The sequence below is a fragment of the Mobula hypostoma genome, chromosome 12 (assembly GCF_963921235.1).
Source record: "Mobula hypostoma chromosome 12, sMobHyp1.1, whole genome shotgun sequence".
NCBI classification, from domain to species: Eukaryota; Metazoa; Chordata; class Chondrichthyes; order Myliobatiformes; family Myliobatidae; genus Mobula; species Mobula hypostoma.
In genome coordinates, this window is record NC_086108.1 from 19,721,188 (window position 1) to 19,747,342 (window position 26,155).

General features: G+C 43.0%; 1 protein-coding gene across 1 annotated transcript in view; it reads left to right on the plus strand.

The window, feature by feature from the left end:
• Positions 1–26,155, plus strand: part of LOC134354645 (neurogenic locus notch homolog protein 2-like) — a 196,466-nt gene that overhangs the window by 85,302 nt on the left and 85,009 nt on the right. The window contains exons 3-5 of the mRNA XM_063063700.1: positions 8,060–8,322; positions 9,344–9,682; positions 24,644–24,766. Of these exons, the coding sequence (XP_062919770.1) occupies positions 8,060–8,322; positions 9,344–9,682; positions 24,644–24,766 (725 nt within the window). The remainder of the gene's footprint in view (positions 1–8,059; positions 8,323–9,343; positions 9,683–24,643; positions 24,767–26,155) is intronic.

The following is a 26,155-nucleotide window of genomic DNA, read 5'->3' on the forward strand; positions in this document are numbered from 1 at the left end:
CTCACTTGCTTCAAAAGGACAACAATCATAACCAGTGCCCAAGAAGAGCAGGGTGATGCTCACATCTATTGTGATGAAGTTGGTCGTGGCCAGAATCAACTCCTGCCTAAGCAAGGACCCAGATCTGCTGAAATTTGCCTTTTGCCACATTAGATCTACAGCGAATGCAATCTCGCTGTACGAGGAGGCATACTGGAGTGAGATAGATTGAGTGGTGCTACAATAACCTTGCACTGAATGTCCATAAGACCAGGGAATTGATTGTGGATTTCAGGAATGGTAAGTCAAGGGAGGATGTTCCAGTCCATATTGAGGGGATAGCAGAGGAAAGGGTGAGCAGTTTCAAGTTGCTGGGTTAAATAGCAACTTAAATATGGGCCCAACATATTGATGCAATTACAAGGAAGATACGACAGTGTCTATATTTCATTAGGAGTTTGAGGAGATTCGGTTTGTGATCAAAGACTCACGCATTTCTACAGATGTGTTGTGGAGAGCATTCTGACTGGTTGCATCACCATCTGGGATGGAGGAGCCTCTGCACAGAGCTGGGAAAGCTGCACAAAGTTCTCGACTCAACCAGTCCATCCTGGGCACTGTCTTCCCCAGCATGGAAAAACACCTGTGACAGGCAATGCCTCAAAAAGCTTAAAGTAAATTTATTATCAAGGACATATATGTAAGCATATATGACCCCGAAGTTCATTTTTGGCGGGCATTCGCAATAGAAAGAAACAGTGGAAAAACTGAGACAAACAACCAGTGTGCAAAAGGTAACAAACTGTGCAAATACAAAAAGTAAAAAATAATAGTAATAAATAATAAATATTGAATGAGTTGTAGAGTTACTTCAATCTTTGAACTTTTTTTGGACAGTGGTGTCATCAGTGAATTAATGGATCATGTTTGAGCTGTGCCTGATTGCACAGTTGTGTGTGTAGAGCAGTGGACTAATCAAGCATTCTTGAGTATGTTCCTCCGTATTCTCATAAGACCCTAACAATCTAGTCCCAAAAGGCGGCATTCATCATTAAGGACCCCCATCACCCAGGACATGCTCTCTTCTCATTTCTACCATCAAGGAGGAGGTATAGGAGCCTGAAGACACATATTCAATGTTTCAAGAACAGTTTCTTGCCCTCCGCCATCAGATTTCTAAATGAACAATGAACCCATGTACTATCTCTTTTTTGCTCTCTTCTGCACTACTTAATTTATTTTTTTATATATTTCTTATTGTAACCTTTAGTTTTTTCATTCTTATGCATTGCAGTGTACTGTTGCCAGAAAACAACAAATTTCATGACATATACCGATAATATTAAACCTGATTCTGATTCTGTACTCCAGCAGAAGAGGGCTTCTCATCAACAAATTCTGCTTGAAATGAAATATATTTTCACATTCCTCCTTCGAGCCATGCTGTTGCATTGTCATTTCATTAATTTACTTGGATGTTATTTCAGTATTGTCAGTATTGACTGAACTTTTCTTTCCCCCATCACATTGCTCAGTATTTGTCACTGCACTTGTGGTTTTCCATTGAGTAGTGTGCAACATGATTGTGTGGAACTCTTAATCATATAGCGAATCCTGGTGGTTATGAGCACAGTTACTAAAACAAGAGGTACGAGTGGCAGAGGAGAAAATGATTGAGCAGCTTGGGACACCTTGAGATATCAGCTCAAATCCGACGCTGGTCCCTACAAGTTTGAAGTCACTGTTGTGAAGCTGTTTGCACCATGAAGTGTTTTGCTCATGGCCTGACTCATTTGGCCAGAATCCAGTATCATGCTGATTAAACTCTTAATCTCAAACATGATGCGTCAGGAAAAAAAAACGTATGGTATTTGGAAGGGTAATGAAGCCTGACATTAAAGCCCAGCTGTTTGAGTGGATCTGATGCACTCCATGCTGTGAATGAAGGTAAAGTGCCTTTGTTCCAGAGTACAGTAACCCTTTTGTGTGGACTTCCTTCAATTCATCTTTATTCACTTCTCCCTTTCTCTTGTGGCGCTCTTAATCCACGGGCTTTGATTTTCACTGGTGATTCTTGTTCTCATCTGAACTGGAAAGGAAGCCCCATTTGATTCACACAACATTTTTGCATCCTCTACCCTTGATGCCTCAATGCTCTCTCTAAGTGTGTTTCAGTTGTATTCAATTGTGAGATGATTATGCCTCCCTCCCTGTTAGCCACAGGTTTAAAATAGCCCAGGCTCACTCCACATTCAACAGTGAAATCTGGAGAAGAGTTCATAAGCAAAAAAACTTGTCTTTTATCTGATTTGAAATCAATAACAAGTTCAAGATTCTCTAAGTTGCTGACTCACCCTGTTTTAGATCTTGCATGTTTGAGTGACTGGATGAACTTGCACCTGTTCAAGCAAGTTGGAATACTATACGTGTATATTCTCTCAAAGCTCACCAAATAGTACTGATGAATGTTCTCCTGTGAATTCTAATTGTGCCACTTCCAGATTGGTCTGGAATATAAACTGTGGCCAGCACTTAACACTGTCTCTTCATTAGCAACAACAGGGACAGCCTGTGTGTGGAGCCAGAAGGTACAGGTGAGGTCATAAAAGAATACTTTCATTGGTATTCACAAAAGACAGGGGTTCCCAATCATGGACCCCTATCATTGTCAAAGGAAGTGCATTTGATGACAGAATTTATCTCGGGGAAGATGCGATTGCAGTGCAACTGTCCAGCAGACTTAAAGGTGGATGGATCCCGACAACCAGACGAGATTTATCCCAGCTTCTATGGAAGACAAGGAAAGAGACTGCTGGAATTCTGGCTGAGATTTTTAGGTCCTCGCTGGCCATTTCACTGGAGGACATCAAGCTCAGAGGCAGAACAGACTGAGTGGGTCAAATAACCTGATTCTGCTCCTATATGTCTTGTGTCTTCTGCTCAGATGTAGTCCCTTTTTCAAGAAGGATAGCTTGGTAATTACTGATCTGTGAACCTATGGAAATACATTCTGAGGGACAGAGTTAACAATTACTTTGAAAGACTGGGTCTGATCAGAGGTCTGCATCAAGACTTGGTCAAGGGCAGATTCAGTCTGACCAACCTGATTGTTTTTTGAAGCGATAAGTGTATTGATGAGGGCTATTCACTAAACATGGTTTGTATGAACTAAGGTAAGGTATAAGGTAAGATCTTACATGGGAGGCTCGTTCACAAGGTTAAGACACATGGAATCCAGGGCAGGTTGGTAAATAAATCAGTTGGTTTGACAATAGTGAACAGAAGATAGACGGTGGGTTTTGTGATTGGATGCCTGTGGCTAGTAACTTTACGTAGGATTGGTGCTGTTGCAGTATTTGTGGATGTTGAAAGCACGATCAGTAACTTTGTGGACAACACAAAGATCAATGGTATTGTTATACTGTGGAGTGTTATCTTGGGCTACATGGTGTGCAGTGAAATGAGCTGAGAAATGGCAGATGGAGTTCAGCACATGTACATGTGAGGTGATGCATGTTAAGAGTACTATTGAGGCTATGGCATGGTACTGTCTCAGGGAGTGTTGAGGAACAGAGGGACATTGGCGTGCAAGTCCACAGATGTTAATAGAAGGCTGTACAATTGTATCACATGGCTCAGAAGGCTTATGGCACCTGACCTTCATTAGTCAACACAATGAGGACAGTAGCAGGAACGCTGTCCTCCAACTTTTTAAACCAATAGTCAAACATCAGCCGGGGTATTACAAGCAGTTGTAGATGTGGTGCAGGGGAGATTCACGAAGATGTTAATTGAGATGAAGTGTTTCAGTTTTGAGAAGAGACTGATGAAGCAAGGTAGGGTGAAGGACAAATGATTTAGCAGGGATCTGAGGTGCACCTTTTTCACTCAAAGTGGGATACATTGCCTTAGAGAGTAATGAAAACAGTCAGTGACATTATTTAGGTGTCTAAAATAGAGCGGATTCTGGTTAATTGGGACACATTGGGACCAGTACATTTTGGCCCAATTAAGTGGCTGTCCAAATTAGCTGGTTTCATGGAAATAGTTAAACTGGTATAGCAAAGACAAACTGAGAACCAAATTTTGTATTTAAGTGAAATACAGAATAAATAAAAACACTGCCAATAGTACTACAGTACTATAAAACTGTATTAGTTCCTCATAGATATCAGTGGAGGAATTCATCCAGTGTACACAATGAACAAGGTCAGTGCAGACACCGAGTGCAGATAATGGACTGCCCTCATACAATGCTATCGATGATTACATCCTCCAAATCTTCATTTTCATTGTAAAATTCAGGATAATTGTTGATACCTTCATATTTCCTAACTTGGTCAAGTAGTGAAATAGTTTCATTTTCACTCCTGGTCGTTTCTGGCATCCTCTAGCCTGAATGCTTGAAACTGGAGTGAGCAAAACAGTTCTGAATTGTCTTGGTGTTTAATCCTCGCCAACTATCAGTGACAAAAAACAGAAACACATGCAGCTGACACTTTTGAAACTGTTTGCTGTGAGCATGATGTAGTATCTAATGGCCACACAAATGCACGCAACTAACGCTAGTTAGAACTGTTTGGACAAAGTCTCCAGTTCCAATTAAGTGCAGAGTGTTCCAAATAAGTGGAGGGAGTCCCAGCAATTTTCTTGATTAGTTTTGGTTGTTTAAGAGTTATCCCAGATAAGTGGCTGTCCTGATTAGCTGATGGCCCAATTAACTGGAATCCATTGTATTTCAAGTACCTACATAAGTATGGAAGGCGATGGGTCAAATACTGGAATATGGGATTAATACCGATGAGTACCCACTGTTCAGCATGGAAGTAGTGGGTAGAGGGGCCTGTTTCAAGTCATAAAGTATGACACTCTGCCTGTAATTTCATTAGTTTTACAGAAAGGTTGCCAATTTGAATTAATAATATATACTTTTATTTACCATGCTGAACAATGTGAAATGTTCCCAATTTTGTGAATGTAAATACTTCTCTCATATCTTTTCTCAAAGGTGAATACTGAGGCTTGACTGCAAGCTTACAACATCAAATGAGATTTAATTGTATGTGGGCCAAGAACTAATGAGGTGCGCTGTTAGGGAAGGATTTCTAATCAAAACATGACATTCAAAGGGCAGTTGACTTGACCAGTCCATTTGTAACTTAACTAGTCATGGGAGCTAAACTATCTTGATGTTGGTTCAAAAAGGATGTGTCTTTGACACCTGTTAGCTGTCGGGGCTCTATCTTTTCTGAGTGAATTGTTCAAGGCTGAGAGAATGATGCTGTGAAAGGTGAGATGAGTTTCCGAAGATAAGAGATTTTTTCATCATGTGTGTGGTTTCACGTACAGGAATGTGACAACAGGTAACTGGCAGGCTTGGGAGGAAGGAGCAAGAGTTGTGAGAATTTGTGTGTGCTGGAATTGAAGTACTGCAAATGGATCTTTATCAAGTATCACAGCTTCATATCAGTATACAATTCTGATGTTAAAAAAAAGCTTTTAATGTGGGTTTTTTAACACTTAGTATTAAATGTGCGTTTAAAGAGTTGCATCCTGTCTGGGAAATGCTATATTTGGAATTCCCCTTTCTGATAATTAAGACTTTTTGCTAATCATATTTTTCATAGTTCTCTGTCCTTGTGTTTTGGCCTGCAATGGGTTCAGTGATATCTGTTGCCTGAGTATGTTGCTGGCAACTGCCTAATGGAGAAAATCCACTGCATGTCACCATCTTTCCACTGTTGTGCAGTTTCTTCAAGTCTTCTCACATTTGCATTAGTTTCAGTGACACACTATCAGATCGATGCAAACCTGTGCTGGAAGGTTGAGTAATGTTTTCCTCTGCCATTTAACACTGAGCCTAGTGAATTACATCGTGGTGGTAGAACATAAACGTGACTTCAGCATGAAGACCTGTCATGTCTGCATGTGATCTTTCTCCAAAGGCCATCTCTACTGTGGTTTGCCACAAGCTGTATATGCAGATCCCACATCTACTTTCTTGCAGTCATCTGTTTCCTTAAAATTAATACTTAGTGGCCACTTTATTAGGTACACCTGTTTGTTAATGCAAATAACTAATCAGTCAACCATGTGGCAGCAACTCAGTGACTAAAAGCATGCAGACATGGTCAAGAGGTCCTGTTGTTGTTCTGACCAAACATCGGAATGGGGAAGAAATGTGATCCAAGTGACTTTGAATGTGGAATGATAATTGGTGCCAGAATGGGTGGTTTGAGTATCTCAGAAACTGCTGACCTCCTCGGATTTTCATGGACAACAGTGTCTCGAACGTTCATTGAGAGGCAGTTCTGTGGACAAAAATGAGAGAGGTCAGAGGAGAATAGCTAGACTGGTCCAAGTGACAGGAAGGTGACAGTAACTCAAATAACCACATGTTACAACAGTGGTGTGCAGAAGAGCACAACGTCTCAAATCGTGAGGTGGATGGGCTAAAGCAGCAGAAGACCACGCCCATACATACACTCAGTGGTTAATTTATTGGGTGCATAGGAGGCACCTCATAAAGTGGCCACTATGTGTAGTTTCCATTTGAATGGTTCTTCCTCATCATGCATATAGATGCTGCCTTGTTATAGTTTGCAGTCGATGAAGATCTACCCCATTTACTTTTTAGTGATGTGCTGATGTCTTGTTTTATTGGGTTGGGCAGCATAACTAAATCTGAACCTTGATTTGATGCCAACAAGATGTAATTAAATTGTGCTGACACTACTTTTCCCTTCCAATTCTCTCTTCCACCATTAACTCTCCACCTCCCTCCTGTTGAAATCAGGGTGTAATTGGAACAAAGGGTGGTTTTAATGATTGGTGCTTGATGGGGTTATGAGTAATGCTCGAGCTTTTTGAACATGAGTGCACAAACCAAACCACGTGAAAGAGGCAGGCACCCACTTATTTCACAAGTGCTTACTCATCTACATAGCATTAGGTTTACATGATATTATTGCCACTTTAAACACTGTACCACATTTACCATGGAATTGTAAAAGCCAAAAATCGTTAAATACAAAATGGGGCACTTTGTACCACTACATTAGTAAATCTGCTGAACACATCAATATAACTTTAAAAAGCTAAACAGACCAATGGAAAGCAGTGCATTTGAGAAGTAAGACAACATGCAATAGTGTCAGTGGAATGTGGTTCATCTTTCCTTTGGCCGGGGACAATGCAGTTTTGCTTTCCATACTCTGGTATATTTTGATCCCAGCCACAGGGTGTCTGAGCAGGACAAGAGGGACGAGACAATGATGATTTACTTGGGGAGAAGTCTGCAAGTTTCAGTTAATGGCGAGGGGTAAGATCTGGCAGCAGATTGCACTTGAGATTATCAGTGGGGTTTTCCATGTGAGTGGATGAGTTTACATTTTAAAGATTAGCTTTGTTTGTCACGTGTGCTTTGAAAAGTCTGAACATACACTGGAGTGAATTGTTTGCGTCAAAACAAATCAGTGACGATTGTGCTGGGCTGTCCGCAAGTGTCCCCACACTTCTGGCACCAACATAGCTTGTCCAACAACTCACTAACGAAACTATGAGTTTGGAATGTGGGAGGAAATTGGAGTATCTTGTGGAAACCCACATGGCCACAGGGAAGAACCTACAAACTCCTTACAGACAGCGGCAGGAATTGAATCCCAATTGGTGATCGCTGCTAGTCTAACAGTATTACGCTAACCACTGTGCTAGTGTGCCACCTAATTGAAGTTGAAGCATTTAATTTTTTCAAATATGATTTCAAAACATACAAAGAAGACATAATATTGGAATAAAATGTCATTTTGACTTAATTATTTTCTCATCTTCCTCTGTGCCTGACCTAATCTCCCCCCACCACCTCATTTTCCACTCTGGTAAATGCCAAAACATCGGCACATATTGTGCACACACAAGGTCCGAAAAGATAATTCATTGGCTTCTATTTGATTTAGTTTTTTTCTTGTGTTTCTTTTTGTGTTTGAGTGTCAATTTAAGGATAAAAATTGAGTTATTAATTCACAAAGTTTTCAGAAGGAATTGGTGACTAACTTGAGCTCTGAATCTCTCAACTGTCTAGGTGTCGATCTGGATTTGTGGGTGAATACTGCCAGCACCCAGATCCCTGTCAGATTTCAACCTGCCTTAATGGAGGAACGTGTAGAATTTCCTTCACTGAAAGCAAAGTACAAGGGTCATGCAGTTGTGCTTTGGGATTTACTGGTGATCGATGTGATACAATAGTCACCAATGTCTGTCTGAACAAACCTTGCCAAAATCGAGGAACTTGCCGCCTCATCACCCTTGAGAAATATGAATGCAAGTGCCAACGAGGATGGATCGGTAGGTATAGTCTTGTGTTCCAACCCAAGAACCACAAAGATTATATTCCTCACCGCCCTTTGAACAATATATACAAGACATAGTAGAATTAGGCCATTCAGCCCATCAAGTGTGCTCTACCATTCAATCAGAGCAGATTTATTTTCCTTCTCCGTCCCAATCTCTTGCCTTCTTGTAACCTTTGACACCCTGATTAATCATGAACCTATCAACCTCCATATTAAATATTCCCAATGACAGCCTCCATAGCACTCTGTGGAAATGAATTCCATAGATTCACCACTCTCTGGCTAAAGAAATTCCTCCTCTTCTCTGTTCTAAAGGGACATCCATTTAATCTGAATCTGTCTCTTCTGGGGCTAGAATCTCCCACCACTGGAAACGTCTTTTCTGTGTCCATTCATTTAGACCTTTCAAATTTGCTCTTAAAGACCAAAGCCATGAATTCATTGGGCTGTTAATGTTTGGAGATGATAGGGCAATTGCAGCAAGTGTGCACCCGTGCCTGTATGCATGTGTAACACTTCTTGACCCTGATCTGTGAGAAAGAAAATAAGCATAAAACTATCAATTCATGTTTAAGTACAGAATTTGTCTTAATGTAAAATATTTGGACCCTTACTGCACCCCAAACGATTATCAGCACATACTGAAATGGACAGTATGAGCAATGGAGGGGAATCGTCCCTGTTTAATGCTGAATTCATCTTGGCTTTCGATTTTTTTTTTCATTTTGCTAATAAAGTGTGTGATGTAGAGTATGATAGGTCTCAGCTAATGAAAAAGGTGAGGTTGGTCATAAGACTAATGAGAAATGGAGAGAAAATTGCAGCTTTTTTCTATATTTATTTGAAAGGGCAATTGGATATTCAATTAAATGTTGGTCAATATAATATGACACTGAAATTTATGAATTGAGATGAGCTCACATTCTGGACATTTGGTCAACTGACTGTGTCAAAGGGTAAGGGGTGGAAAATAACCATAATTTTAACTCTGAATTTTCGCTTTTTTTAAACAGGTAAAAACTGCCAACACGTGGATTTCTGTGCTTCACAACCTTGTGCGAATGGTGGCAAGTGCAGTAGTTCAAGAAACAACTACACCTGTACCTGTCCTTCAGGCTACACAGGATTTCAGTGCAAAACTGACATTGATGAATGTAAGGCTGGGAATCTGTGCCTGAATGAGGGAGTTTGCCAGAACGAGCCAGGCTCCTATCGCTGCTTATGCAAGCCAGGTTTCACTGGAGTCAACTGTGAGAGTGTGTATGTGCCATGCTCACCATCACCGTGTGTCAATGGAGGCACCTGCCGACCAACCAACGACGACCTGACCTACGAATGCAACTGCCTGCCAGGTCTGAAATTATAGTAGACTAGTTGGCCTTGTGAATATGATCCTTTGTACAATTAAGTCATGGCTGATCTGACCTCAGAACCACTCACCCATTCTATATCCCTCAGTACCTATGTCAAACAAAAATATAACTCAAAAGCTGTAAATGTACCATCATCTGTTGCTTTGGGAAGGAGAGCCCAACACAGTTTTAACGTGGAAAGATACTTTAACCCTCGGGTTTGGCCAGCTGCTTTAACCTCGGGGGAGACGGCCTCTGGCCTGGCCAAACTTGAGAAATCTTGTTTGGGTGGATGCTGCATGATGTGTTTTCCTGTTACAAAACAGTACCACGAAATAACAAACAGTACACAATATGCAATTAAATGATTGAGCTTTATAGTTAATTTGACTATAGGGTTAGTAAAGAAAGCAAAAAGAAGGGACCCATTTTAATGAAACAGTCCAATGCGCACATTGGAACTCACTGTTTTCCCGTCTGTTCGTTCTCCATTGATTTTCCTCCCAGGTGTCGTCCACGCCTGACCCCATTCCAAGTCCGCTCAGTCCTGCAGTCTACGACTTCCCCATTCTGGCATCATCTCTCTCCATCTTCTGAACCAAGGGCCACAAAATTCCTTCTCTCAGGCACATAAGAAGAACACCTCTCCTCATTGGCCAGCGCACATTCCAAAGCCCCCGTTACCTCCAGTCGTAACCCAAACACTGCAGCTACAGAGAAACTATTACTTCAGCAGTGAACCCTTTCCCTGGGTGTTACAATACTTTCTGGCTTTCCCCAATTTCCTGGGGGTTGGAGTGAAGGAATTGTCAACTTTTCAGATTAAGATATTGCATCTCTTGCACAAGATCCTCACGGGACTGTCCTCGTAAGCCCCCTCCTTTCTTTCTGTACTTCACTGAGTTTATCTACCCAGATCTTGATTTTACAATGTCTCTCCTCACCTAGACCCTTTCTATCCACATCCAGGAAGACTTGCATGTCCTCCACCAGTTTGACAATTTCCAATTCCCAGCCCACTGCCTCATCTTTATTATGGATTTCCAGTCTATATACACCTGCATCCTCCATCAGCAAGGTATTAAAGCCCTCTACTTTCTGCAGCAAGGATCCAATCAGTTCCTTCCATCAACACTTTCATCCACCTGATTGAACATGTTCTTGTTCTGAATGGCGTCTTTTTTGACTCTGCTCACTTCCTACAAGCCAAGATGGAGCCATTGGATCAAGCTGTGCCCATCTTTCACTGACTAAGTGGAACAGTCATTCCAAACTTTCTTGGATACTATTCCACAACCCTCTCTATTATATTGATTGCATCGGTACTGATCCCTACACCTTAACGTAACTTGCCAAGTTTATCACCTTTGCTAAATGCTTCCCTTCCTCTTGGTCTGTGTGCCCTTGCTCTTGAACATCTTCAGACAAAGTTGTTTCTCCATAACAATCCTATCAAATCATTCAATGCACGAAATCCCTGGATCTGATCAGCCTTCAACCTTTTGTTGTTGAGCAGCAGGATGTACTGATGCTGAAAGTCAGGAAACCAGGAACTAATGAGCTTCAGTGAGGAGATGAGCACAGTTGAATATCTGAATAGCTGAATATCTCTTCTGGTTGTTTTATTTATTTATTCAGTGCAGAATAGTCCCTTCCGGCCCTTCAAGCCGCGCTGTCTGACAATCTCCTGGCCGAATAGAACAAAGAACAGCACAGTACAGTACAGGCCCTTCGGCCCACAATGTTGTGCCGACCCTTAAACCCTGCCTTCCATATAACCCCCCCCCACCTTAAATTCCTTCATATACCTGTTTAGTCGTCTCTTAAATTTCACCAATATGTATCTGCCTCCACCACTGACCCAGGCAGTGCATTCCATGCACCAACCACTCTCTGAGTAAAAAACCTTCCTCTAATATCCCCCTTGAACTTCCCACTCCTTACCTTAAAGCCATGTCCTCTTGTATTGAGCAGTGGTGCCCTGGCGAAGAGGCGCTAGCTGTCCACTCTATCTATTCCTCTTAATATCTTGTACACCTCTATCATGTCTCCTCTCATCCTCCTCCTCTGCAGAGAGTAAAACCCTAGCTCCCTTAATCTCTGATCATAATGCATACTCTCTAAACCAAGCAGCATCCTGGTAAATCTCCTCTGTACCCTTTCCAATGCTTCCACATTTTTCCTATAGTGAGGCAACCAGAACTGGACACAGTACTCCAAGTGTGGCCTAACCAGAGTTTTATAGAGCTGCATCATTACCTCGTGACTCTTAAACTCTATTCCTCGACTTATGAAAGCTGACACCCCATAAGCTTTCTTAACTACCCTATCTACCTGTGAGGCAACTTTCAGGGATCTGTGGACATGTACCCCCAGATCCCTCTGCTCCTCCACACTTCCAAGTATCCTGCCATTTACTTTGTACGCTGCCTTGGAGCCCTTCCAAAGTGTACCACCTCGCACTTCTCAGGGTTGAACTCCATCTGCCACTTCTCAGCCCACTTCTGCATCCTATCAATGTCTATGTTATAATTATGTGGTTTTTGTCAGTTTTTTTTTAGTCTTGGTTTGTCTTGTGTTGCTGTGATGTCATTCTGGAGGAACAAATTGTGTCACTTAATGCATGCATTACTAAATGACAATAAAAGAGGACTGCATGTCCTCATAATCTAATCTAATCTTCACCCAAGTCCACTCTTATCAAGGTCTATCAATATTCAATTTCAGTGAGATCCCTCTCCACCCCCATTCTTCTAAACTTCAGCAGGTACAAACCCAGAGCCATTAAAAACTTATGTACTGCTGCTGCTCGTCATCAAGCAGGACAGATAAAGGAGAATCGGTTGATGTGGTGTACTTGGAATTCTGGGGTCTTTGACAAGGTGCCACACGTGAAGCTGCTTAACAAACTACAAGCCCATGGTATTACAGGAAAGATTCTAGCATGGATAAAGCAATGGTTGATTGACAGGAGGCAAAGAGTGGGAATGAAGGGAGCCTTTTCTGGTTGTCTGCCAGTGACTAGTGGTGTTCCACAGGGGTCTGTGTTGGGACTGTTTCTATTTTACATTATATGTCAATGATTTGGATGATGGAATTGAAGGCTTTGTTGCAAAGTTTGCAGATGATATGAAGATAGTTGGAGCGGCAGGTAGTTTTGAGAAAGTAGGGAGGCTACAGAAGGACTTAGATTAGGAGAATGGGCAAAGAAATGGCAGTTGGAATACAGTGTTGGGAAGTGTATGGTCATGCACTTTGGTAGAAGAAATGAAAGGGTTGACTACTTTTAAATGGAGACAAAATACAAAAAAAAACTTGAGGTGCAAAGAGACTTGGGGAGTCCTTGTGCAGGATTCCCTAAAGGTTAATTTGCAGTTTGAATCTGTGGTGAGGAAGGCAAATTCAATGTTAACATTCATTTCAAGAGGACTAGAGTATAAAAGAAAAGATGTAATGTAAAGACTTTGTTACGTACCCCATAACTGGGTTGCCAAACCAGCAGAAATGGATCACTCAGTTGGAGTCTGGAGTACTAGAACTAAGAAAGTTTTATTAAAGAAATAAGCAACACAGTAATCGAAAGGATAATAAATGCAACAGTTCAGCGATGATAAACACACATGTGCACAGAATTAAGATAACAGCATCAATCAAGCTCTATCATTGTCTAGGGGTAAATGACCAAATTTAAAAGTGACTCAAAGTTCAGTCCAGTTTAGTAGTTTAGTTCGCAGTAATCGTTGCCCTGGCGATGGACAACGTGGGGGGAAGAGAGAGATAGAACAGGAACAACTGATCATTCAGAACGGCTTCACTCACAGACCGGTGAGACTCACAAGCAGCTTTTGGGCGGGTCCTTGGTGATGTCACCTGAGGTCACCGACTGTGACCCCTCCTCCAGATGCGGTCGATCCTCTGCAGTGAACCCGGCACCCAGGCAAGGGCGGACACACACCGGGTTCCCGCTGATCGTACCTTTCCACCCTGGCCGTTGTCTGGTACTTCTCACCCACTCGTGAGAGGCGCACTGCTTCCAGGGTCTCGTTACCTCGGGTGGCGTGTGTTCCTGTCTTAGCGAACCTGTCCCTTTTTATCCCCCTGCTGGGGTATCGCCTGTCCATACTTCAAACAGTTCAAGGTTCAAAGGGGGGAGCCGCTCCAGACAGCTCTCTCTCCCACGTCCCTTCATTACACATCTCCAGACGCTGCTCCATTGTTCCTTATCTCTCCTTCCCCTGAGGGCAGGTGGCAGACCACTTGCTGATGTCACTGATGCTAACCCAGGCCAGCAAACATCTTAATTTTATGTGTATTCTCGTCACAACTTCATAAAGCACTGTCAAGGCCTCACTTGGAGTATTGTGAGCAGTTTTGGGCTCCTTATCTTAGAAAGGTTGTGCTGAAACTGAGAGGGTTCAAAGAAGCTTCATGACTCATACACGCAAAAACTTCTATAGATGTACTGTGGAAAGCATTCTGACAGGCTCGATCACTGTCTGGTATGGGGGGACAACAGCACAGGAGCGAAAGGAGCTGAAGAGGGTTGTAAATTTAGTCAGCTCCATCATGGGTACCAGCCGACAACGTACCCAGGACATCTTCAAGGAGCGGTGTGTCAGAAAGGCAGCGTCCATTATTAAGGACCTCCAGCACCCAGGGTATGTTACCATCAGGTAGGAGGTACAGAAGCCTGAGGGCACATGCTCAGCGATTCAGGGACAGCTTCTTCCCCTCTGCCATCTGATTCCTGAATGGACATTGAACCTGTGAACACTACCTCAGTTTTTTTATATTATTTCTGTTTTTTCACAATTTTTAATCTATTCAATATACGTATACTGCAATTGATTTACTTATTTAGGTAATTATTATTATTTTATTATTTTTTCTCCTCCTTCTGTATTATGTATTACTTTGAACTGCTGCTGCTAAGTTAATAAATTTCGCGACACGTGGCAGTGATAATAAAACTGATTCTGAAAATGATTCCAGGAAAGAACGACTTGTCATATGAAGAGTGTTTGATGGCTCTGGGCTTGTATTCAGTAGAATTTAGATGAATGAGGGGTGACCTCATTGAAACGTATCGAATGGTGAAAGGCCTTGATTGAGTGGATGTAGAGAGGATGTTTCCTATGGTGGAAGAGTTTAAGACCAGAGGACACAGACTCAGAATAAAGAGGCATCCTTTTAGAATGGAGATGAGGAGTTTCTTTAGCCAGAGAGTGGTGAATCTGTGGAATTCTTTGCCACAGGCAGTTGTGGAGGCCTAGTCTTTATGTATATTTAAGGCAGAGGTTGATAGATTCTTGATTGGTCAGGGCATGAAGGGATACGGGAAGAAGGCAGGAGATTGGGGCTGAGAGGAAAATTGGATCAGCGTTGATGAAATGGCACAGCAGACTCAAAGGGCCAAATGGCCTAATTCTACTCCTGTATCTTATGGTCTAATGTCTCTCTGCAATCTTTGACAATCCTCCACACTATCCACAACACCACCAACCTTTGTGTCATCGGCAAACTTGCCAACCCACCCTTCTACCCGCACATCCAGGTCATTAATAAAAATCACAAAAAGTAGAGATCCCAGAACTGATCATTGTGGGACACCACTGGTTACACCCCTCCAATCCAAATGTACTCCCTTCACCACGACCCTCTGCCTTCTTCAGGCAAGCCAATTCTGAATCCACCTGGTCAAACTTCCCTGGATCCCATGCCTTCTGACTTTCTGAATAAGCCTCTCGTGTGGAACCTTGTCAAATGCCTTACTAAAATCCATATAGATCACATCCACTACACTACCCTCATCTATATGCCTGGTCACCTCAAAGAACTCTATCAGGCTTGTTAGACACGATCTGCCCTTCACAAAGCCATGCTGACTGTCCCTGATCAGTGCAAACACGAGAAAATCTGCAGATGCTGGAATTCCAAGCAACATACATAAAAGTTGCTGGTGAACGCAACAGACCAGGCAGCATCTCTACGAAGAGGTACAGTCAACGTTTCGGGCCGAGACCCTTCGTCAGGACTAACTGAAAGAAGAGCTAGTAAGAGATTTGAGAGGGGGAGGGGAGATCTGAAATGATAGAAGACAGGAGGGGGAGGGATGGAGCCAAGAGCTGGACAGTTGATTGGCAAAAAGGATATGAGAGGATCGTGGGACAGGAGGCCTAGGGAGAAAGAGAAGGGGGAAGGGGAAGCCCAGAGGATGGGCAAGAGGTCTAGTGAGAGGGAGAGAGGGAGAAAAAGGAGAGAGAGAAAAAGAATGTGTGTAAATAAATAACGGATGGGGTACGAGGGGGAGGTGGGGCATTAGCGGAAGTTAGAGAAGTCAATGTTCATGCCATCAGGTTGGAGGCTACCCAGACGGAATATAAGGTGTTGTTCCTCCAACCTGACAGTGGCCACACATTTTAATTCCACGTTCCATTCCCATTCTGATGTGTCTATCCACGGCCTCCTCTACTGTCAAGATGAAGCCATACTCAGGTTGGAGGAACAACACCTTAGATTCCGCCTGGGTAGCCTCCAACCTGATAGCATGAACATTGACTTCTCCAACTTCCATTAATGCCCCTCCTCCCCCTCGTACCCCATCCGTTATATATATATTCTTTTTCTCTCTCTCCTTTTTCTCCCTCTGTCCCTCTCACTATGCTCCTTGCCTATCCTCTGGGCTTCACACCTCCCCCTTTTCTTTCTCCCTAGGCCTCCTGTCCCATGATCCTCTCATAACCCTTTTGCCAATCAACTGTCCAGCTCTTGGCTCCATCCCTCCTCTTCCTGTCTTCTATCATTTCGGATCTCCCCTTCCCCCTCCCACATTCATTCGCTTACGAGCTCTTCTTTCAGTTAGTCCTGACAATGGATCTCGGCCCGAAATGTCCACTGTACCTCTTCCTAGAGATGCTGCCTCGCTTGCTGTGTTCACCAGCAACTTTTATGTGTGTCCCTGATCAGACCATGATTCTCTAAATGCCCATAGATCCTATCTCTAAGAATCTTTTCCAACAGCTTTCCCACCACAGACGTAAGGCTCACTGGTCTATAGTTACCCGGACTATCCCTACTACCTTTTTTGAACAAGGGGACAACACTCATCTTCCTCCAATCCTCCGGTACCATTCCCGTGGACAACGAGGACATAAAGATCCTCGCCAAAGGCTCAGCAATCTCTTCCCTCGCCTCATGGAGCAGCCTGGGGAATATTCCGTCAGGCCCCAGGGACTTAGCCGTCTTAATGTATTTTAACAACTTCAACATCTCGTCTCCCTTAATATCAACATACTCCAGAACATCAACCTCACTCCTATTGTCCTCACTGTCGTCAAGTTCCCTCTCATTGGTGAATACCGAAGAGAAGTATTCATTGAGGACCTCGCTCACTTCCATAGCCTCCAGGCACATCTTCCCACCTTTATCTCTAATCAGTCCTATCTTCACTCCTATCTTCACTCCTATCATCCTTTTGTTCTTCACATAATTGAAAAATACCTTGGGGTTTTCCTTTACCCTACTCGCCAAGGTCTTCTCATGCCCCCTTCTTGCTCTCCTCAGCCCCTTCTTAAGCTCCTTTCTTGCTACCCTGTATTCCTCAATAGACCCATCTGATCCTTGCTTCCTAAACCTCATATATGCTGCCGCCTTCCACCTGATTAGATTCTCCACCTCACTTGTCACCCATGGTTCCTTCACCCTACCATTCTTTATCTTCCTCACCGGAACAAATTTATCCCTAACATCCTGCAAGAGATCCCTAAACATCGACCACATGTCCAAAGTACATTTCCCTGCAAAAACATCCTCCCAATTCACACCCGCAAGTTGTAGCCTTATAGCCTCACAATTTGCCCTTGCCCAGTTAAAAATTTTCCTGCCCTCTGTGATTCTGTCCTTTTCCATTATAATGTCAAAGGCCAGGGAGCGGTGGTCACTGTCCCCCAGATGCTCACCCACAGAGATCTGTGACCTGACCCGGTTTGTTACCTAATACTTGATCTAGTGCGGCATTCCCCCAGTCAGCCTGTCAACATACAGTGACAGGAATCTGTCCTGGACACACTTTACAAACTCTGCCTCGTCTAAACCCTTGGAACTAATCAGGTGCCAAACAATATTAGGGAAGTTAAAGTCACCCATGATACAACTCTGTTATTTTTGCACCTTTCCAAAATCTGCCTCCCAAACTGCTCCTCGGTATCTCTGTTGCTACCAGGGGGCCTATAGAATACTCCCAATAGAGTAACTGCTCCCTTCCTGTTCCTGACTTCTACCCATACTGACTCAAAAGAAGATCCTGCTGCATTACCCACCCTTCTTGTAGCTGTAATAGTATCCCTGACCAGTAATGCCACCCCTCCTCCCCTTTCCCCCCCTCTCTATCCCTTTTATCACAGGACACTTCACAATGACCAATTAATCTACTAACCCAAACATCTTTGGACTGTGGGAGGAAACCGGAGCACCCAGAGGAAACCCACGCTGTTACAGGGAGAACCTGCAAACTCCATTTGGAATAGAACCTGGGTTGCAGATACTGTAAAGTGTTGTACCAACCACTACACTACTCTGCCACCCCTGATGATTATGGTTATGAAAGCAAGTTTGTGTTTTGGAAGTTTGTGAAGTGCAGGAGGGAGAGAAGAACTTGGAGCAACGGTCTTTTTGTAGGGATTTCTGATATCTCTATTTCTTCATCCACTATCCCTTGGAATAGAAACATAGAAACATAGAAAATAGGTGCAGGAGTAGGCCATTCGGCCCTTCGAGCCTGCACCGCCATTTATTATGATCATGGCTGATCATCCAACTCAGAACCCAGCCATCCCTCCATACCCCCTGACCCCTGTAGCCACAAGGGCCATATCTAACTCCCTCTTAAACATAGCCAATGAACTGGCCTCAACAGTTTGCTGTGGCAGAGAATTCCACAGATTCACCACCCTCTGTGTGAAGAAGTTTTTCCTAATCTCGGTCCTAAAAGGCTTCCCCTCTATCCTCAAACTGTGACCCCTCGTTCTGGACCTCCCCAACATCGGGAACAATCTTCCCGCATCTAACCTGTCCAATCCCTTTAGGATCTTATACGTTTCAATCAGATCCCCCCTCAATCTTCTAAATTCCAATGAGTACAAGCCCAGTTCATCCAGTCTTTCTTCATATGAAAGACCTGCCATCCCAGGAATCAATCTGGTGAACCTTCTTTGTACTCCCTCTATGGCAAGGATGTCTTTCCTCAGATTAGGGGACCAAAACTGCACACAATACTCCAGGTGTGGTCTCACCAAGGCCTTGTACAACTGCAGTAGTACCTCCCTGCTCCTGTACTCGAATCCTCTCGCTATAAATGCCAGCATACCATTCGCCTTTTTCACCGCCTGCTGTACCTGCATGCCCACTTTCAATGACTGGTGTATAATGACACCCAGGTCCCGTTGCACCTCCCCTTTTCCTAATCGACCACCATTCAGATAATAATCTGTTTTCCTATTTTTGCCACCAAAGTGGATAACTTCACATTTATCATATTGGAGCACATTTCAAGCTTATGGTCAAAGAGAGTTTCAGAAGGTGTAGCGTACCTGAATACAGTATTGCTACTCTCAACAATCCTGTCCAGGTTTGTTTCTGCATAGAGTGACCAAGGCACGAAAGGACTGAGAGCACATCTTTCTCATGGCTAGGGTTGTTAACTTGCTGATAATCAGTTTAGAATGGGAGTCACCTTGCACATTTGGTGAGTAAGAGATGTGCCAAATGAAGTAAGTATTAACACAGTTGAAATGAGCTTATTCTCACTCCTCTCACCAAAAGAGTTATAAGTTTTGGCATAAGAATTTCTTGCTTGTGGGATGACTAAACAGCACAATGTGGGAGGCTGAGACATCAGTCTAGTGTGGACTGATCTAGGTGATGTTGACTATATTTTGTTGTACACAATCATTGTGCTGTATGATTTGAGTTTTTGTTCCTGTGGAATGGAGAAGATGGTAAAGTTATTCCCTTTGGTTAACTTTCCTCCTGTCCCACTTGTCCAACTCAATCATTTTGCTGCACAAAGCACATTCTTCAATGAGTAAAGCCTATGTACAGGAGGATTTGAATTCCAGTATGGGATACGCTTACAGAAGAAGAAAAAAATTGGGGAAAAATGCTAGCTCCAGATTTTTGTTTACATGACTTGGGTTTGGAGGGAGTGCCAGGCAAACTCTCACCTCCAGTTGCTGCTGCTCATATGTTCCAGACATGCCTCAGAGTCACCGAGCAATTGCTAGTGCACTTGCATGAGCTGCGTTTGAAAACATTGCAGCAGTCAACCTTGGGTAACACACAATCCAACTCAGCCCCATGGCCAACATAGTCCAGATGCTGAGTTTGAATGTTTAAAAAAAAGTTGCACCTAATTGTTAACATAATGACTGTTGGGGAGAGACTGAGTTGGCTGAGGAGTTGACTGGAGATCTTTTTTTCTCCCTTGCCTCTATCTAAAGTCTGCAGTTAATTGGAGAAGGGGTCAAATTGTCACCTCTGTTTGAGAGATTATTCAGTGCATTAACCTCAATGTAATCTACTCATGTGGTTCTTGTGTAATTGTTTTTTTCCTTCATTTTTCTTTCACTCTAAGCTTGTGGTTGAACGCTTGTGCTGATGTACAAAAAAAACCCTTTTTAAAAAAATCTGGCTGAGGATCTTGGCCAGGAAATGTGTTTTGTCAATGAGGAAACATTTAAACTGAAAATGTGGGTGAATTACTTAAACAATTAGCTCCAATAGCAGGTTCCCCTTGGCGCTATTAACTCTACTCCAAGGTCAATTAGGAGCTATCGCACAAAATGGGAAAGGCAATTGCCTGTTGGGAAAGGGTGTGCAGGAAGCTGAGTCTTGCTATGTTGCAGGATGTGAAATACTAGAAAAACAAGCTTCTTGGACACAGTACAAGAGGATGTTGATGGAAGTACTTTGCATACAAGAGCACACACTGTTGCAGGACTTGAGCTGCTGTGCTGAAAGTGGCTCATTATTGCAGACTGTATTCAACTAAGTGGTACTGCACACTTTCAGAGTTAAATTGCACTTTTCGAAGGAGTTTATGGCTTTGGAGTGGAAAAAAGAATGGGTCACATGGTGAAGGTCCAAATGTTGTTTCATCAGGATTACACTGAATTAATATTTGAAACAAGCTTTTCATTTGTACTTGTGTATGTTGCTGGCACAACTGGTGTTGAGAACCCATTGCTAATTGCACTGAAACAGATGGAGCACTGCTGCAGTCTTTGGGGTGAAGAAACTCCCACTGTCAGGTAAAGTGGGAGCTCTAGGATTTGTAACGTAATTTAGCGATACAGCACAGTCACGGGCCTTTCTGGGCCACCCAATTACAGCCATGGGACCTGTTAACCCATATGCCTTTGGGAAAGGGGAAGGAAACTGGGAGAGGACAGAAAACTCCTTATGGACAGCAGCGGGAATTGAACCCGGATTGCTGGTGCTGTGATAGCACTCTGCTATCTACGATACGACAGTGCCGCTCCAGCTGCAGTCAATAAATACTCATTGCCAGCCAGAATGGTGTGTGTTCAGGAGGTGATGGGTGTTCCCCAAGCTTGCTGCTCTTTTTAAAATTTCAAAAATAAGTTTCATTCATAAAAGTAATGTACATTAAAGATTAACCACAGTGTGCAGGCTGGTGGCGTAGTGGTATCAGTACCATACTTAAAAGCAAGTGGTCCCGGGTTCAAATCCGGCCGGCTCCTTGCACACTTTTCATCCGTGCTGAATTGAGGGTCGAGCGAGCAACTCGGCCTTGTAAAAAAACAGACACAATCGCTAAAGAATCAGCAAGGTTGCCACCTGATATACAGTGAGGTTTGGAAAGGAGTAGCACAATTTAACCACAGGACCAAACTCTTCACATGTGTAGTACCATTTAGTCAATGCATTCAGTAAAGTTGACACATGTTTGTTTTTTTACTTCACACCATTGTCACGCATGTAGCTCCTTGGGTAACACCCACTTCTGTTATTTGAGGGGTTCCCCACTGGACTTGGCCCCTCAATGTCCAGTGGCAGTGGGATCCTCAACTGTGAGCCTTCCCTTCTGCACCAGCTTCAGGGCATTCCTCAGTCCCTGATGGACTGTCACGTTGCCTTTATCAGAGGTGGGAGCTGTCAGTAAAGAAGGTGCTGTTGATATTTCAGCAAATTGCACCTAGTGTGGAACTTGTAAAGCTTCTGACTCTACTCCCATTAAGGAGGACAAAGCAGGCTGCTGGATTTGACACCCCATTCACCACACTTCACTTACCCTGTCATTCCACTGTTCCCACAACACATCGACTTACTTTCAAGGACTCTTCATCTCATGTACTCAATATTTATTGCTTACATTATTATTATTATTTATTTTTGTATTTGCACACTGAACACCAAAGTTATTGGGGTCTTTCATTGATTCTGTTACGCTTATTGGCTTTACTGAGTATGTTTGCAAGAAAGTGAATCACGGGGTTGTATATGGTGACACACAAGTACTTTGATAATAAATTTACTTTGAATGTTAACCATACAATCTCCTCATTCCTGGCTGAAGAATGTAATCATCAGGCTTTTCGAGCATCCCCAAACTCCTAAACCTGTGACTTCACACAAGAAGGGCAAAGGATTCTGTTCCAAGTCACTATAACTGACTCAGAAAAATATTGTTTTTATTTATCATCACAAATTCTGGAAATCTCTAATCAACAGCATTGTGAAAATGTATTCCTGAGAAGGAGAGCAGTGGTTTCAGAATTTGCTTCATTATCACCTCTTCAAGGACTGTCTTGCTGGTGCCGCTCACATACTGGAACAAAGATGTGTTGAATATTTTGTAGGTGGTACAACCTGCTATCTTCTTGTGCCTGAGATGGAGTTAATGCTAAGGTGGTGAATGAGTTGCCAAACAAGACAGCATTCAGTACTAGATGATTTCAGTTTCAGTATTGTTGGAGCTGCTTTTGTTCAGGAAAGTTTGGAGCATTCTGCCACACTCCTGGCTTGTGTCTCATCGAAAGGTTTCAGAGAGTTGAGGGGTGAGTCACAGCACAGGATACTCAATCTTTGAACTGATTTTGTGGCCACAGTATTTATAGAGGTAAATTGCAGGATCTAGTGTTCTGGCACATCAGTAAAATTGCAATACAAAACTTTAGAAGAGAAATGAGGTCACCACACTTTTGAGGTTGATTCAGAGTTTCTATCTTACCACATGCTGAAATACTTGAAGATTGAATGGCTGAGGTGAAAACCATATCTCACAGTAGCCATCTCAACAAACTGCTTTCCCAATAACTACTTATTTGATTTCCAAGAAAGTCGTTGACTGTTAGAGTCAATTCCTGTTTGGGTTAACAAAATTTTCTCACACAAATTTATATTCTATATTTCATGTTTTGTAATTGTGTATAATCACAGATTGTGTGAAACAGCTGTAAGCAGTGCTTATATTGGAAGACTAGATTATCAGCTTCATTAATAATATGGCAATGCCATCTGAAAATAATTGCTTCCCGTACTCAATTCATTCGGGATCCATTTTGAGGGCAGCAGTGAGAATGACATTGAATGTTGCTTTGAGAGCATCTTTCCTTGAAATCATGTGAGGATTATTAATGAAAGCAATGGCTTATGTGGAAGGGTGAAAGTTTGAAAGAGTCTCGTTTTGGAAGCTCAGGGCACCATTTTTAGCCTCAAAAGGAACATACAAGAATATTAAGTAGGAGCATGATTAGGCCACTCAGCTTCTCAAGCTGGGTCTATCATTTAATACTGTAGGTTTTCACAAATACAACAATGTGAGACATTTCATGTTTAAGGAAAAACAGTAGCAATTAATTTATTGTACTCCAAACACTGAACACAAAAAGCATTGTAACAGAATTTCATGTAATATGTCATCACGTCTGACCAGCCTCTTAAAGTGACCCCCAACTCAATGTTGATGATTGTGAATTATGCTCATTCCTACCAATTAATTACCCTGCAATATGATCAGGGCTGATTTGCTCCAAGCCTCAAACCTGTGATGGTCCCACAAGTCTCCAGTTCTTAAAATTATCAAAAATATATCTACTCCCTTGAGTACTTCGTGATCTACTCTCCAAGTTCTGTCAGTTAGAGAATACTAGAGATTCAACAAGACAAAACTCTTCTACACTAATTGTCTATGACTTCCCCTTGTGTTATAACTGTTTCTTTCTTTAAGACTCTGCCACAGCAGAGTGCCTCAGTATCCACCCTGTCATTCCCCAGCTGGATCTTAAAGAACACCACTTCTCTTTCAGCACTAAAAATCTGACTGTATTCGTCATTTGTCACCTCTCAACCAGGAATTGGCCAATTAAATCTTTTGTGGACTTGCTGATGTTTTACTTTGTCCTTTGCTAATTGTATATAGTGTAGACTCACAAACACCCTATGTAATTGTGACAATAATTCTCCAGCCCTCTTGCAGTAAAGACCAGGGAGACATTTGGAGATGTATGAGGTTACAGATGATGGAATCTGGAGCAAAAGACAATCTGATGGGCAGCATCTGCCGTGGCATGGAAAGGAATTGTCAATGTTTTAGGTTGAGAACCTGCATCAGTTTATATGAATGTTGCTTTAAAGAAACATTGAAATTTATGGCACAGGAAGGGAGCATTCTGGCTAGAAGTTGAACTTTTTAAAGTTCTGTCCACTTCTCAGCTCTTAGTTTGATACAGGATCTCAACCTGAAATGTATACAAAAAGTCTTCCTCCCACAACATCCTTCCCCCAGATGCTGCTTGATCTGCTGAGCTCCTCCATGGTTTGCTTCTTTGTTCACTCTAATATGACATCTGCCTTCCTCCCCATTTGCTGTATCTGACTGCTAATGTGTGTGCATGTCAGTGGCCTGTGCCTTATATTGATGAAGCAATTTTTCTCTCGCAGGATTCAATGGAAAAGACTGTGAGATAAACATTGATGACTGCCCTGACCATCGATGTGAGAATGGAGGTACCTGTGTGGATGGAGTGAACACCTACAACTGCCGATGCACACCTGAGTGGACAGGTATTTGAAGCAATTGGCTGCATTGACCTGAAATAAAAGGAAGGAGGAAGGTCAGATTGGAACGTGCAATAGTTCATGTATCTGTTGTGATTCTGCCAGCAGGTGGTTCCAAACTGATGAGTTAATGAGCTCTCAAACTGCATATCTTCAGGAAATAATTTACTTTTGAAGTGTCATTTTTTTTTCTCGTGCAGTTGGCGGGACCAAAGTCCCACTACTGCAGCAAGAGTTGAGTCTATTTCTGCTACTGTAGGAATGTTGGATAAGACATGAAGAACTGGAAAATCAGCTGGTTGCTGTTAAGATGGTGCTGATGAAGCATGGTGACAACTTGCAAACAAAAAAACTATAAATTACTGTATTCACACAAGATGAAATCTGCAGACGTTGGAAAACCAAGCAACACACACACAATGCTGGAGGGACTCAGCAGGCCAGGCAGTATCTCTGGAAAAGAGTGCAGTCGACGTTTCGGGCTGAGACTGTTCATCAGTACTGGGAAAAGATGAGGAGTCAGAGTAAGAAAGTGGGGGGGGGGAAGGGAGGAAGAAGCACAGATGATAGGTGTATCTGGGAGGATGAGGGATGAAGTGAAGAGCTGGGAAGTTGGTGAAAGAGATACAGGGCTGGAGAAGGGGAAGTCTGATAGGTGAAGACAGGAATGAAAAGGAGGAGGAGCACCAGAGGGAGGCAGGGTAATGGACAGGTAAGGAGATGGGGTGAGAGGGGAATGATGAAGGGTGGGTATTACTGAAAGTTGGAGAATTCTATGCCCTGGACTGACATGTCGGAATGGGAAGCGGAATTAAAACGGGTCGCCACTGGGTGATCCCACTTCTTCTGGTGGAGGGAATGTAGGTGCTCCAACCTGCATCAGGATTCACCAAAAAACAGGAGGCTGCACTGGGAACATCGGATACAGACTCACAGGTGAAGTGTCACCTCACCTGGAAGGACTGTTTGGGGTTTTGAATGGTAGTGAGGAAGGAGGTGTAGGGGCAGGTATGGCACTTGTTCCGTTTGCAAGGAAAAGTGCCAGGAGGGATGAATGGACAAAGAGTCACATAGGGAGTGATCCCTGTGGAAAGTGGGGCGGGGTGGGGGGGGGGGGAGGAAAGATGTGCTTGGTGGTGAGATTCCGTTGGAGGTGGTGGAAGTTGTGGAGAATTATGTGCTGGACGCAGAGGCTGGTGGGGTGGGAGGTGAGCTCAAAGGGAGCCCTATCCTGTTGGGTGGCAGGAGGATGGGGTGAGGGTAGACGTGTGCAAAATGGAGGAGATGCGGTTGAGGGCAGTGTTGATGGGTGGAGGAAAGGAAGTCTTTCTTTGAAGATGGAGGACATCTCATTAGTTCTGGAATGAAAAACCTCATCCTCAGACCAGATGCAAC